The sequence below is a fragment of the Neovison vison genome, chromosome 1 (genome assembly GCF_020171115.1).
Source record: "Neovison vison isolate M4711 chromosome 1, ASM_NN_V1, whole genome shotgun sequence".
Classification (NCBI taxonomy): Eukaryota; Metazoa; Chordata; class Mammalia; order Carnivora; family Mustelidae; genus Neogale; species Neogale vison.
In genome coordinates this window covers 245,919,420-245,934,755 of record NC_058091.1, presented here as the reverse complement: position 1 = coordinate 245,934,755, position 15,336 = coordinate 245,919,420, and the positions used below count along the sequence as shown (strand labels likewise).

Sequence of the window (15,336 nt, the reverse complement as noted above, 5' to 3'; positions counted from 1 at the left end):
CAAGACTGAACAATGCAGACTCCTGATTAGTAAAATAGTTGGTCACTCTAAAGTTCCTTTCCTTCCCAAATAGGAGTGGACATACCAACATCAATGTACCAATATGTTTTTATACCATAAAATATCTACTTAGCCCTTAGCAAACTAAGTTTAAGGACATAAGTGTCCTGTATAGTCATATTTCCATCTGTAAAAGAGAGGTCTGAACTGAATCTCTTCTTTGGTCACACAGAGCTGACATGTGCCCCTACAAACTATTAAAAACTTATACCCGAAGCCACCTGCTCATATGCTTGGGAGCACATGCCTGGATTAGGAATCAGATTAGTGGTGAAGCAGTATAGCATAGTCATTACAAGAGAGACTCTGGAATTGGACAGGATATGGATACTGGATCCTTCATTTACTTGCTTTTGTGACCCCAAACAAATCATTCTGTGCCTGTTTACGGATCTGAAATATGGAATGAAAATAATGGTAGGGCTCTTCATAGGATTGTTGGAAAAAGCAGATGAGTTTATCTTTCAAGCCTGACACATAGAAAGTGCTTTTGTTACGACTGTAAAGTCAGACACCTGAAATAAGATAATGGAATATAAGACACTATGTTTTGTATTTTTAGGATGCTAAAGAGCAGTTAAGCCCTTTGGAAACAACAATGGAGAAATTCCAGCAGGAGAAAGAAGAAATAATCAACAAAAAAAATAAAAGTAACAAAATAGCCCAGGATAAAGTAAGATTTCATTTATATTTTTATTATCAAATACATATATTAAACTTAATGTTCAGAGAACATGTTGGACAGTAGCATTTCATACGAAATTAAAAACATGGTAAGGTAAATAGTATTTTCAGATTTGTGACATAATCGACATTAAAAATTCTTGTTAGGCTAAAGATTAATTGCAACAATGTGGATGGAACTAGAGAGTATTATGCTGAGCAGGATACCTCAATCAGAGAAAGACAGTTATCATATGATCTCACTGATACATGGAATTTGAGAAACATGGCAGAGGATCATAGGGGAAGAGAGGAAAAGATGAAACCAGAAGAAACAGAGAGAGACAAACCATAAGAGACTCTTAACCTCAGGAAGCAAACTGAGGGTTGCTGGAATGGAGGGGCTGGGAGGGATGAGATGACTGAGTGGTGGACACTGTGCTATGATGAGCACTGTGAATTGTATAAGACTGATGAATCACAGACCTATACCCCTGAAACAAATAATATATCATGTTAATTTAAAAATTAATTTAAAAAGAATAAAGATTTCAAATTATTTTGCTTCTTAATCTAAAATAGAAGTTGTGAAGAGAGACTATTTAATCCAGTCCCATAGATGATAAAGGGAATTGTCTCAGATTATAAAATTTTGACGGTGGTAGAAAGTTGAACCCAAAGCTCCAGCTTCCAAGCCACTGTCCCACTGTGCTTGCCTATTAAGTTTTTTTTAACCTGAATATGTATTTTTCCTTGACAATAAATCTTCTGATATGCCCTGATCCCAACCAGTGTATAAACATAAGAATTAAATAAATACTAAAATATTTTTCCACAGATGAATGATATCAAAGAAAAGGTTAAAAATATTCATGGTTATATGAAAGACATTGAGAATTATATTCAAGATGGGAAAGATGACTATAAGAAGGTAATTTAAAACTTAAAATTATTATTTGTTTATACTTTTGTTTCTTGTGCTTAAAGAATTTTCTTTTTTTGTAGCAAAAAGAAAACGAACTTAATAAAGTAGTAGCTCAACTAAATGAATATGAGAAACACAAAGAAAATATAAATAAAGACATGGGAATCATGAGACAAGATATTGATACACAGAAGGTAGGTCTTTTTTGCTAGTTGCTTATGATATCACTTAGACCAATAACATTCTTCTCTTTATGTTTTAATTTCTGCTTTTGTTTTCAATAGCTCCATTAAGTAGAAATACATACAGTAGAAAAAAGCAATTCTAATAACATAATCTTTTCTTCCTTTTTTCCTATTTTACTTTTAATAAAAGACCCATTTAGTAAAAGTTTAAACATGGAAGTTTTTATTTATTTGCTTAGTTTAGAGAGAGTGTGAGCAGGCTGGTGGAGGAACTGGGGTGAGGGGGGAGAATTTTAAGCAGGCTCCATGTCCAGCATGGAGCCCAGTGCAGGGCTTGAACTCTTGCGCGTGAGATCATGACCTGAGCCAAAACCAAGAGTCAGACGCTTAACTGACTAAGCCACCCAGGTGCCCCAAAGCTAATTTTAAATATAAATATTTAAACATAAAAAGTTTAAATTAAAATTCTCCCTTCCTTTTTGCCTTGTCTCATCTCAGTCCTAGATGTCATTACGTTAACAGTTTTTTGTTTGTTTTCAAAGAAGTTTCTTGGGGCGCCTGGGAGGTTCAGTCATTAAGTGTCTGGCTTCGGCTCAGGTCTTGATCGTAGGGTCCTGCTTAGTGGAAGACCTGCTTTTCCCTTTTCCCCTTTCCCTGCTTGTGTTCCCTCTCTTGCTGTTTCTCTCTGTCAAATAAATCTTAAAAAGAAATTTCTTACTCTTATCAGCAGGTGGAGAGATCAGTAATATATCTTGTGTATGTGTATTTACTTAAATGTATGAGATCATACCATTCATATTCTGCACCTTGCTTTTTTCACTTAATGCAGTTTGATCTTATACATCAAGTCAGCTCACAGATCTACCACATTCTTTTTTTTTTTTTTTTTTCAAAGATTTTATTTATTTATTTGACAGAGACAGATCACAAGTAGGCAAAGAGATTGAAAGGGAAGCAGGCTGCCAGCCGAGCAGAGAGCCCAATGCGGAACTCGATCCCAGGACCCTGAGATCATAACCCGAGCCGAAGGCAGAGGCTCAATCCTCTGAGCCACCCAGGCGCTGCTCTTTTTTTTCTTTTTTTTTTTTTTTTTTAATAATTTTGTATACTTACATTAAGAGTTCATGACTTTTTAAAGATTATTTATTTGCCAGAGAAATAGCACAAGCAGGGGGAGCACCAAAGAGGAAGGGAGAAGCAGCTTTTCACTGAGCAGGGAGCCCGATGCAGGGCTCAATCCCAAGACCCTGGTATCATGACCTGAGCCAAAGGCAGGTGCTTAACTGAGTGAGCCACCCAGGCACCCCCACTATATTGTTTTTAATGACCCTGAAATACTCTGTTTTGTGGGTGTGCCAGAAATTGATCACTTTTTTCTTGCTGCAGATGGTGGCAATGAATATCCTACATATATATCTCTATTTTTTTCTCACTTTCTTTTCTTCCTTACTGTGAGATAAAAATCACACAGAACAAGGATGGTGGTAAAATAATCCCAGAAGTTGTAAGTAAAATATCTATATATTTCCAGTCATTTTTTCAGTTGATTCCTATATCATTTTCCCTATTAAGGAAATTAATTTTTGCCAGTATAAATCACTGAGAAATTATTTTCAGCATTCCTTTTGTAAGCATGATAGTTCATGTCTTTACACCATTTCTGTATTCCTGCTGTATTAACAAAATTTGCTATGTGAACGCTTTAATCATTTAGTTATAAATGCTGGTTTAAAATCTGTTTGAAGATTAGCATATCAGCTGTCTGCAGGGCACCTGACCATAGCGCCAGGTTTCAAATACATAAATATTAGTCAAAAGTAAATTTCTGCCATCTAGATGTGCCTGGCTGGGTCATTTGGTGGAGCATGCAGGTCCTGAGCTTAGGGTGGTAAGTTCAAGTCCCATGATGGGTGTAGATCACCTAAAAAAAAATTTTTTATTTTTTTAAGATTTATTTATGTGAGAGAGAGAGAGAGAACACATCAATGGGAAGGTCAGAGGGAGAGAGGATCTCAAGCAGACTCCACAGAAAGCACAGAGCCCACTACCGGACTCAATCTCACCACCCTGAGGTCATCTTTGACCTGAGCAGAAATCATGAATCGGACGCTTAACCTACTGTGCTACCCAGGCACCCAAGTTTTTATTTATTTTTAAGTAATCTCTACACCCAACATGGAGCTCAAACTCATAATCCCTAGATCAAGAGTTACATGTTCCACCAACTGAGCCAGCCAGGTGCCCCTCAAAAATAAAATCTTTTAAAAAAAAATCTCTGCCATCTAATGAATGGTAAGTAGCTATAAATTTATGATGGCATGTGTAATGAGATACTTACTTATTCCTCACTTATATATTGGTTGTCAGCTTAAAAATCACAGTCTATGGGGCGCCTGGGATGCTCAGTGGGTTAAAGCCTCTGCCTTAAGCTCAGGTCATGATCCCAGGGTCCTGGGACCGAGCCCCATATTGGGCTCTCTGCTCAGCAGGGAGCCTGCTTCCCCCACCCCTCTGTCAAATAAATAAATAAAAGAAATTTAAAATTGTTTTTAAAAATTAAATGAAAATCACAGTCTACAAATCAGTAGTGTCTCTCCATGTATAAATGTATACAGAGATTATTAAGATTTACCCACCTGTGACCCTTTTCAAGTTGATGGTCTAAACTTCGTGGATCTGATTGTATTAGTTGACTTGTAATCTGCTTTGTTCTAGAAATGACTTAATAAGTTATATACGTAGAGCAATGCCAAATAACATTTTAATTTAGTGGAAAAATGAAACAATGTAGAAATGAGGATAAGAAAGTAAAACAAGGAGAGAAGTATATAAAGTGTAGCCCATGAAATGTGATATGCTTGCTAAAGATTCTAGTAGTCACATGAGGATAGGAATAGGATAGGATGGGAATAGAATAGGATAGCAAGTCACAAGTCACAATTAGTTAAGATTTACATTGTTTCAGAGCTGAAAGGAATCCAGTTCCCATATTAAAAACAAAAAAAATTTTTTTTCCTCTGGATAAATGTTTCCTGGAAACATTTATGGAAAGGAGGACACTGTGTAGATTAATAACACCAGGTCTTTAACAAACCTCTTGAGGCTTTTTTTCTTTTTCTTTTTCTTTTTCTTTTTTTTTTTTGGTCTTCCTTCCTTTTTTATTTTTCCCCCACAGTGTGTTTTAGCATCTTTTCTAATCTTCCATTAATGAGGTTCTTTAGCATACTGTGTGATTGAAGCCTAAACTAAATGTTGGAGTGTTCTAGGGAGCAAAGGTTAGCTAGAGGCACCCATCAGAATCACCTGGGTTTACCACTCTTAGGTGTACAACCAAGAAAAATTTTAACATGTTCACATAAAAACTTGTACAAGAGTATTCATAGCAGCATTGTTAACATTAGTTAAAATATGGAAACAACCCAGATGGTCATCAACCGATGAATGGATCAGTGGGGTATGTCCGTATGTTTTAGGTTCTCTAGAGCAACAGAACCCAACAGGATATATACATGTACATAAATTTTTATAAAGTTTATTATAAGGAATTGGCTCACATGATTGTGAAGGCTGAGCATTCCCCAGATCTGTAGTTGGCAAGGTGGAGACTCAGGGGACCTGATGGTATATTTCTAGACTGAATGTCAAGGTCTGAGAGCCAAGGTTTCAGTTCAAGTCCAAGGGCAGGAAAAGACCACTCTTTCAGTTCATACATTCAGACAGGAGCAGGTACCTCTTACTTGGTGTTTTTGTTCTATTCAGGTTGTTGTTAATTGATAGGAGGCTCACCCATGTTAGGGAGGACAGCCCGTTTTAGTCTCCCAACTCAGATGTTAATTTTATTCAGAAATACCCTCCAAGATACACTCAGAATAATGTTCAACCAAATGTCTGAGCATACTATGGCCCATCCAAGTTGACATGTAACATTAACTGTCACATCATAGGAGGGAATATTATACAGCCATGAAAAGGAGTGAAATGGTGATATATGCTACAGCATGAATAAACCTTATGCTACATGATGAAAGAATCTAATCACAAATGACCACATATTATGTGATTCTTTTTATATGAAATGTGAACATCCAAAGGGACAAAAAGCAAATTAGTGTTACCAGGGGTTAGGGGAAAGAGAGAGAAAGGAAATACATTGACTGGTAATGTGTACTTGGTTTCTTTTGGGGGTAATAAATGTTCTGGAATTAGTGGTCATGGTTGCACGACATGTGTGTATACTAACCTCTGATTTACGCACTTTAAAATGGTGAACTTTATGATGTATCAATTACATCTCAATTTTTTTTTAAAGATTTTATTTATTTGACAGATATCACAAGTAGGCAGAGGCAGGCAGAGAGAAGGAAACAGGCTACCTGCTGAGCAGAGAGCCTGATGTGGGGCTCAATCCCAGGACCCTGCGATCACAACCTGAGCCAAAGGCAGAGGCTTTAACCCACTGAGCCACCCAGGCACCCCACATCTCAATTTAAAAAAAAAAAAAAGCACCTGGGTTATTAAAAACATACATGTCTATGTCTCCATTATAGGCCAATCTCTGGGGCACGGGCAGAAGCAACTATGCCTTGTTAAAGTTCCCAGGGGTTCTGATGTATCGGTCATTGACCTAAAAGCACTGCAGAACTTTCAGGCCATTCTCTGTAATTAATGGCATTTTCCCCAGCCAGACTTGGTAGAACTTGAACTGCAGTCAATTCAGTGTGCTGCTCCATTACAGTTACCTAGAATGCAGCTAATTTTTAGGCTTGCTTTAGGTACCCCACTTCGTACATTAACTGTCATCAGGGCTAAATAACTGGGGTTTATATTTTGAGCCTAACAGTACTTTATTTACATGCTCATGCTCTATGAAATTCAGTCCACAGAATAAGAAATTTGGAAGTTGAATAATCTGCCTCCCTCATTTTTTAGATGAAAGGAACTGGAGGTGACCTGCCTTGCCTGAGGTCACAAAAGTAGTAACAGAAATAGAACTTGACCCAGCATTGCCACACTGCTAATATTACATACAGAGAAACAATTTTGTTATATTTTAACTGCATCTGGCTTTCTTTCTTCTTTCTCTGATACTTTATATTTTGTAGACTGAATACTCAGTGCTTAAAGTACAAGGATAGATTTGACCCAAAAAGCATTTCATTATCAATTACTGAGCCTAAGCACTGTGCTGATTATTTTACATACATGTTCATTCATTTAATCTTCACATCAGCATTATATGACAAGTGGTATTATTACCACCAGGTTACACATGTTAAGTAAACTGAGGCTCAGAATTTAAGCTCATTTGCTCAAAGTCATCAAATCATCAGCTGTAATGCTGAGTTTTGAGCCAAATGTACCTAACTTAAAAACTTGTGCTGTTTAACTACTGTGCTGTATACTGTCTTTCAGAATTATCACTGAGAGCAACTAGAAGCTGACCTAAAAGAAAAAAGAAAGAAACTCTTAGTTTTCTGTTCCTTATAAGTCCAAGTGTAGTCTCTTAGGGACGAATTTTTGAGAGTCACAGCAACTGCAGTGGTACGTGAGGTTGCCTGGCAACAAAAGGATATTTACAACCATATCATTTTAGTTACTTAACTGCCTATAATAATGCCCTTAATAGATGTGTATGGATTTGTATTACTATTTGCAGGAAAACTAAAGGTGACCTTAATGACAGTTTAAAAAAAAAAAGCCCACCTCAGAATAGTGATTCATAGATTGCAAGGTTAAGCATGTTAAAGAAGTCCTTGGCTTCCCTCCTGGCCCACCTCCCAAATCCTTACTCCTTAGTAATTCCTGTGCAATTACTGTTGGCAAGAAGATTCTACCAAATACTTGCCCCTCCCTCCCACGTCCCATAACACTGCGTTTATTTCAGTTGGAAGGGTTAATGCAGGATGGTCCTAGTCTCCCCTTTGAGAAGTCTGGACTCTGAACTTGGGATGAGTTTTTTATATTAAGACTTTTATGAGCCAAATCTAGTTCTGCAGGCAGTTTTTTTCCCTGCATTCCAAATAGTCAACTTATAAACTATTTCCTGTTTGGCTCTTGACAACATAGTTCATAATCACCAGGAAGGTTACTGAAATAATTCTGTTGGTGTTGCTGCTGTTGCATGATGGGTCTCTTTTTAAGGCTAGAACTACTCAGAACTAGGCAACTTCTTATATTTTCAATTGGGAAAGTGCCATCAGGTATGCAGATAGGTACGATCTTTGTGAAACTTCTACTGCCTTGTGACTGTCACTTGTCAACCTAAAGGTAAAGATGTTATTTGACATGCCTAACAGTAATCTCAGCCTTAGCATATGTTAAGAGATAAACACAACTAGGAAAAAAAAGTGAGGTGAGATTTTGATAGTATATTTCCCTTTTGCGATCTTTTACATCAGTAAGCTTTATTGTGGGGTTCCCATGCAAAATGATCCCAATGGGGTATAGGTATAAAATATTAAAACATGATGGGGCACCTGGGTGGCTCAGTGGGTTAAGCTTCTGCCTTCGGCTCAGGTCATGATCTCAGGGTCCTGGGGTTGAGTCCAGCATCAGACTCTCCGCTCAGTGGGGAGCCTGCTTCCCACCCCTCTCTCTCTGCCTGCCTCTCTGCCTACTTGTGATCTGTCAAGTAAATAAATAAAATCTTAAAAAAATATATTAAAACATGTAGTTATATTCTTCTATTTCATCATTTAAACATCTGTTTTTTGTATTTGTGGGCTGTCCATATTTTTCTAAGTCTCAAGATCCCCCTCACTCCTGCTTCTCCCTCTTTTGTTTGAGTTTAACCTGAATCTAAGTGAAGGCAGAGTTAGTACTGTCTGTCAGCAATTGTGTATTATGAATCACATGTTGGTAACCTGATTATTTTTGTTAACCAATTTGATATTATTTAGATACAAGAGAGATGGCTACAGGATAACCTTACTTTAAGAAAAAGAAATGAGGAACTAAAAGAAGTTGAAGAAGAAAGAAAACAGCATTTGAAGGAAATGGGTCAAATGCAGGTTTTACAAATGAAGAAGTATGTTTTTAAAAGGAGTCTTTAAATGTCCTTTTTATTGAAATGTGAAGAATACTCAATACATATTTTTTAAAAGAGAATTTTATCATATATGTCCCTTGAGACTTACAGGAAGGTGGACAGAGTTTTTATACAACCATATGTCATGGCTTTACAATTGAATTCCTGAAGAAGTAATACAGAATTTGTAGTCCTACTGCACTGTTTAGCAGGTTTAAATATGCAGAGTCCCAGATTTCTGTTAGCTTACTTCACAAGATGATGGTATCAAGTGTAAAGAGCACATATGGCCTGTGGACCATGCCTGGGTCACAGCTTATACAGTGTCTAATACTGCCAGTGGACTTATTGCCAAAGTGATTTGTCATTGGAGACCCATTCTAGATAGTTCCAGTTGTAACTGCATGCCAGCCAGAGCTGCTTGTTTCTTGTTTTTTGTTTTTAATGATTAGTCTGTTACTTTCATCTTTTATTGATACTTCTTTAGTTGCTACCTTCCTGCTACAGCATAAATGATGTTGTTCATGCCTTGTGTGCCTTAGAGTTGCCTTAGGAATTATCTAAGGAACTGGTTGATGCTAAGGCACTAGAGCCAAACAGATTTCTTAACTATCTTAGCTAAATACAGGCCATTTATTCAGCCCTCCCTTAACGATTTTCATTTGTTTTCTTGACTTTAAATCTGAATCAAAGAATGCGTAAGTTTTTCTAAATGGTATTTTAATGAAATTTTAATTTACTTGATAAAACCTAACAAATGGTTTAATCTTATGTTATTGTAAGTACTCTTTGTTTAGCTGTTTAAAATCTCTTTCATATATTGAAGAAATCAGACTTTATAACTGATTTTATAACAGACTTTATAACTGAAGATATAATCTTCATCTTCATTCTCATTTCTAAAGCCTTAGAACATTTTGAGATTGAGAAAAAAATCCACAGGAATTTATGACAAAAGCTAGACAAATATCCTAGCTCTTAAGCCTCACTCTTTAACATTGAAATGTTATAGCTCTCAGTGGGAAGTTGAAAAAGTGAAGCTTTTAGAAGACAGTTACAGTTGAAACAACTTACTCTTTGCTACTGAAGACTAAAACCAGATATTTTGTAAATTTCTTCTATGTTTGGCACATAACAGTGATTTTTTTTAATATTCATTCAGACTACTAAGTACAACTGTTCTTTTTCAAATCTCTTTTCAACTAGAATGTAACAGAAGTGTCAATAAAACAGATAATATGGCCAGTTCTATAAGGATGTCCATAAACTGGGGAGCAGTACTTAGTAAGAAGGTCCTTAATAAGTAATTGTTAAAGGAATAAGATTTTTAATGCACACAAATCTGTATTATCTTGCTAGTTACCAGAAAAGTTTGGGTATTTTACTTTTTTTTAGGCTTGGACTTGTGCAAGTGAAATTTTGTTCTCATAGAGTACAAACCTTCACTGAGTATTACCACAGAAACTAATAGTTTGAGATGAAATTGTATTTCGTCTTTGATGTAGTGTGAACAGGATGATGACATCTATTACTCAGTAACGTCTTAGCGTTGGTAATTGTGCATTCTTCATTCACAATCAGAATTTTGTGAATTTGTAATCTAATCACCAAGAGTACTTTTTTTAGGTTAGTGTCTAAAAGTGAGGACCTTGCTCAGTGTTGATGTGTTATGAGAGTTCCTTGTTCAAGACACAGAACTCAGCTGTTCAGAAACCTGGACGCTTCAGAGATTTAAGAATTTTTTCTTTAGTACTAAAGCCTTAAATAAAAAGCAAGGAGAGACTTACATATCTAGAGAGATCAGGCTTTTCCACATCAGGCTGCTAAAAGCTAAAAATGGTCCTTAATTGTCATGTTTGCCTTTTATAGTGAACATCAGAAGTTGGAAGAAAAAATAGACAATATAAAAAGAAATCACAGTTTGGCAGTAGGGCGACAGAAAGGTTATGAGGAAGAAATTATTCATTTTAAGAGAGAACTTCGAGAACCTCAATATCGGGATGCAGAGGAAAAGTACAGGGAAATGCTGATTGTTATGAGAACAACAGAGCTCGTGAACAAGGATCTGGACATTTATTACAAGACCCTTGATCAGTAAGTACTGGACTGGGGATTTGGTTCCCATGTAATCAGTATCAACTAGCATATTTTAGTAATATTTTCCTCTTTTTTTTTTCCTCTTTAAATATAGTTAATACATATTAAAGAATGGGAAAACACACATGTATGCTTACTTAAGTTATGAAGTTAAGTTTTACAGCATCTTAGTCTTAAGGAGTACTCTTGATACCACCTTGCATAGCCATTCCAAGAACTTTTCCATTATCACTAACTGGGATCCACTTAGATGCTTTTCCTCCTTATCTCCGCTTTCTGTCATTCCCTACTCCCTATAATCACTGACACAGATTTTTGCTTTCTATGCTTTGAGGGAAAAAATAATATGTAGGGTTTTGTTTTATTTTTTGAGGTTTTGGTTTTTTTTTTAAGATTTTATGTATTTATTTGTCAGAGAGACAGAGAGAGAAAGCACAAGCAGGCAGAGGCAGAGAGAGAAGCAGGCTCCCTGCTGAGCAAGAAACCCCACATGGGACTCGATCCCAGGATCCTGGGATCATGACCCGAGCTGAAGGCAGCGGCTCAACCGACTGAGCCACCCAAGCGTCCCTATTTTTTGAGCTCTTAAAAACAGTATTCTGTGTACTCTCCTAGGAATTGCCTTTCTTGTTTTGTTTTTATATACTCATGTTGCTTAGAGCTTTAGTTCATTAATTTTCATTGATGTATAGAATTCTGTCATGGGAATATACTATACTGCATGGTATATGGTCTTTACTAATATCTTTGCTGCTAGGAATATTCTTGTGAGGTCTTCTGGAGCAAAAGTATAAGAGATTCTCTAGGTTTTATGTATAAGTAAAACCTTTTGCACTCAATTTTACAAAGTAATGTTAAATTGTCTTCCAAGGTAGTCTTACTAATCTGCACTGCTAGCAGAATGTAAAGATTTTTTTCCTCATGTATCCTCTGATACTGATTTTGTCAGTTTCTCTCTCTCTCTTTTTTTTTTTAATTAACATGTGATGTATTATTTGCCCTGGGGGTACGGGTCTGTGAATCATCAGTCTTACATAATTCACAGCACTTATCATAGTACATACCCTCCCCATGTCCATAACCCAGCCACCCTATCCCTATCCCCTTACCCCCCAGCAACCCTCAGTTTGTTTCCTGAGATTAAGAGTTTCTTATGGTTTGTCTCCCTACCAATCCCATCTTTTCATTTTTTTCCCCCCCTACTCCACTACCCCCAACCCTGCCTTTCAGATTCCTCATATTCTTAATTTTTGTGAATCTGGTGGGTGTACAGTGGTAAACCATTGTTGTCTTCATCGGTAGTCCCCTGATTTCTAATGATGCTATAAACATCTTTTCATATTTAATCTTGTTTTTCTTCCTTGAAGCATTGGTGTCTTTCATCCATTTTTAATGTCTTGGTGGTGGTACTGATCTGCCTGTGTTCTTTATCTCTTCTGCATCCTAATTCTTTTTTAGTTACATGTATTATAAGTATCTTCTCAAGCATTTTATGTTTATCTTTCCACTTTGTTAGTCTTTTATTGAACAGATGTGATTTTAAGGTAGTTGAATTGACAAATCTTGTTTAATTAGCTTTTTGTGTCTTAAGAAATCCTTTTCTACTGCCATTTGATTGGTTTTTTTAAGGTTTTATTTACTTGACAGAGAGAGACACAGTGAGAGGGAACACAAGCATGGGGAGTAGGAGAGGGAGATGCAGGCTTCCCTCGGAGCAGGGAGCCCTATGCAGGGCTCAATCCCAGGACCCGGGGATCATGAGCTGAGCTAAAGACAGATGCTTAACTGACCGAGCCACCCAGGCGCCCCTCTACTGCTGTTTTTTCTTCTAAAAGTTTTAGCTTTGCTTTTTATATTTAAGTACATACAACTATTTAATCCTAAATCCTAAATTGAATTCTACATACATTGTGAGGTGGAAATCCAGTTTAATTTTTCCCTGGATAACCAGCCATCCTGGCTGTCGTTCTTGAGTAGCTAATCCTTTTCTTAATGATCTGCAGTGTTATTTCTGTTATATATCAGAATTCCCTTTGTGTACAAGTTGGTTCTAGATTTTCTGTTCTATGTCACTAGTCACTTCGTCTAACTCTGCCATTTCTGAGACTGTTCTTAATTATTACAATCTTACAATATATTAAACAAAGCAGAATTTTGTTTTTTATTCAGTCTGATCATCTTTGATTTTTTAAACTGCCCTTTTAGGGTACCTGGGTGGCTCAGTGGGTTAAAGCCTCTGCCTTTGGCTCAGGTCATGATCCCAGAGTCCGGGGATCGAGTGCCACATCAGGCTCTCTACTCGATGGTGAGCCTGCTTCCCCCTCTCTCTGTCTCTGCCTGCCTCTCTGCCTACTTGTGATCTCTGTATGTCAAATAAATAAACAAAATCTTTAAAAAAAAAAAAACTGCCCTTTTAATTCATTTTAATTGAAAATAGAATTATATTTAGTTCTGTTTCCTTTTTCTCAACTTACCTGCCTTCTCTGGGGTTGATTTATTGTTGTTTATTCCTCTTCCCCTTTTTTGGGTTATAAATGATCTAGTCTCCTTTAGTTATTTGGTTATTTACCCTTTTTTTGCTGTTTTTGTTAAGAGAGAGAGTAAGAGAGGGGTAGGGAGAGGGAGGGGGAGGGAATCTCAAGCAGGCTTGCCAGGCCTAGAGCCAGACATGGGGCTCAGTCTCACAACCCTGAGACCATGACCTGAGCTAAAATCAAGAGTTGGCCACTTAACCAACTGAGCCACTCAGATTACCACCCCCATCACTCCCCACCCCCAATTTAAATTTTTAGTTAGTGTATTTGACTTAAAATCAAATGTGTTGGTTTTTTTTTTATTAAGATTTTTTATTTATTTATTTGACAGAGAGAAATCACAAGTAGATGGAGAGGCAGGCAGAGAGAGAGAGGGAAGCAGGCTCCCTGCTGAGCAGAGAGCCCGATGCGGGACTCGATCCCAGGACCCTGAGATCGTGACCTGAGCCGAAGGCAGCAGTTTAACCCACTGAGCCACCCAGGCGCCCAAATGTGTTGATTCTTTTTTTTTTTTTTTTTTTAAGATTTTATTTATTTATTTGACAGAGAGAGATTACAAGTAGGCAGAGAGGCAGGCAGAGAGAGAGGAGGAAGCAGGCTCCCCACTGAGCAGATAGCCCGATGCGGGACTCGATCCCAGGACCCTGAGATCGTGACCTGAGCCGAAGGCAGCAGCTTAACCCACTGAGCCACCCGGCGCCCCCAAATGTGTTGATTCTTAAAGAGGTCCTGGAGCAACGTTATCAGCATCACCTTGTAACTTGTCTTGTTTGAAATGCAAATTCTTAGCCTCCACTTCAGACTGTTGGATCAGAAATGTTGAGAGACAAGGCTCAGCAGGCAGTGTTCTAACAAAACTTCTTGGTGGGGGCGCCTGGGTGGCTCAGTGGTTTAAGGCCTCTGCCTTCGGCTTGGGTCATGGTCTCAGGGTCCTAGGATGGAGTCCCGCATCGGGCTCTCTGCTTGGCAGGGAGCCTGCTTCCTCCTCTCTCTCTCTGCTTGCCTCTCTGCCTACTTGTGATCTCTGTCAAATAAATAAATAAGTAATCTTTTAAAAATTAAAAAAAAAAAAACTTCTTGGTGATTCTGATGAACATCAAAGTTTTAAAATCATGGTTCTACTGTAAATTGTTTGATCTTCTTCCTGAATACAAATGAGCTTGTCTGCTGTGTTTCTGTTGTCTAGTATTTTAGTTTCTCAGTGTTTTTATACCATCTCAAATTAGTAATAATTGCTACACTGGTTTCATCCTTGGTGCTTATTTGGATAAACCAATTTTTTAAAAATTTTTACCAATTTTTTAAAAATCGTACTCTTTGTTTCCTTAGGTTTTGTTTCCCTTCCCTGCTCCCAAGTTACAGCCCTTACTAATTTTTTTAGTGTAGAATTATTAGTAGTGAAGTCTCTTTCAGTCATAGAAAAGTCTTTGCTCTCAATCTTGTAGCTTAGCTAGGCACAAGAGTTCTAGATCAAGAGGGTTTTTTTTTCCTTTTAGCACTTTGAAAATAGTCCATTTTCTCCTGACTCCTGTTGCTGCTGAAAAATCATTCTAATTATTCCTTTAGAGTAATATGCCTTTGTTTTCTGGTTCTCCTAAGATTTTTCTTTATCTTCATCATCCTGCATTTTTTGTGGGTACATCTAAGAGATAGGTCTGTTTTCAGTTCTTTTGTTCAGGTACTGTTCATTGATCTGAGGATTGATAGCTTTCATCACTATTAGGAAATTCTCTTAAATTATCTTTTCCTCAATTCTCTTTTTTTTTTTTTTTTTAAGATTTTATTTATTTATTAGACAGAGAGAGAAATCACAAGCAGGCAGAGAGGCAGGCAGAGAGAGAGAAG

At 37.3% G+C, this 15,336-nt stretch overlaps 1 protein-coding gene across 1 annotated transcript in view; it reads left to right on the top strand.

Annotated features, from left to right (window-relative positions):
* RAD50 (RAD50 double strand break repair protein) overlaps positions 1–15,336 on the top strand; it is a 102,650-nt gene that overhangs the window by 64,510 nt on the left and 22,804 nt on the right. Inside the window, exons 17-21 of the mRNA XM_044227946.1 lie at positions 623–733; positions 1,562–1,654; positions 1,729–1,842; positions 8,733–8,860; positions 10,730–10,954. Of these exons, the coding sequence (XP_044083881.1) occupies positions 623–733; positions 1,562–1,654; positions 1,729–1,842; positions 8,733–8,860; positions 10,730–10,954 (671 nt within the window). The remainder of the gene's footprint in view (positions 1–622; positions 734–1,561; positions 1,655–1,728; positions 1,843–8,732; positions 8,861–10,729; positions 10,955–15,336) is intronic.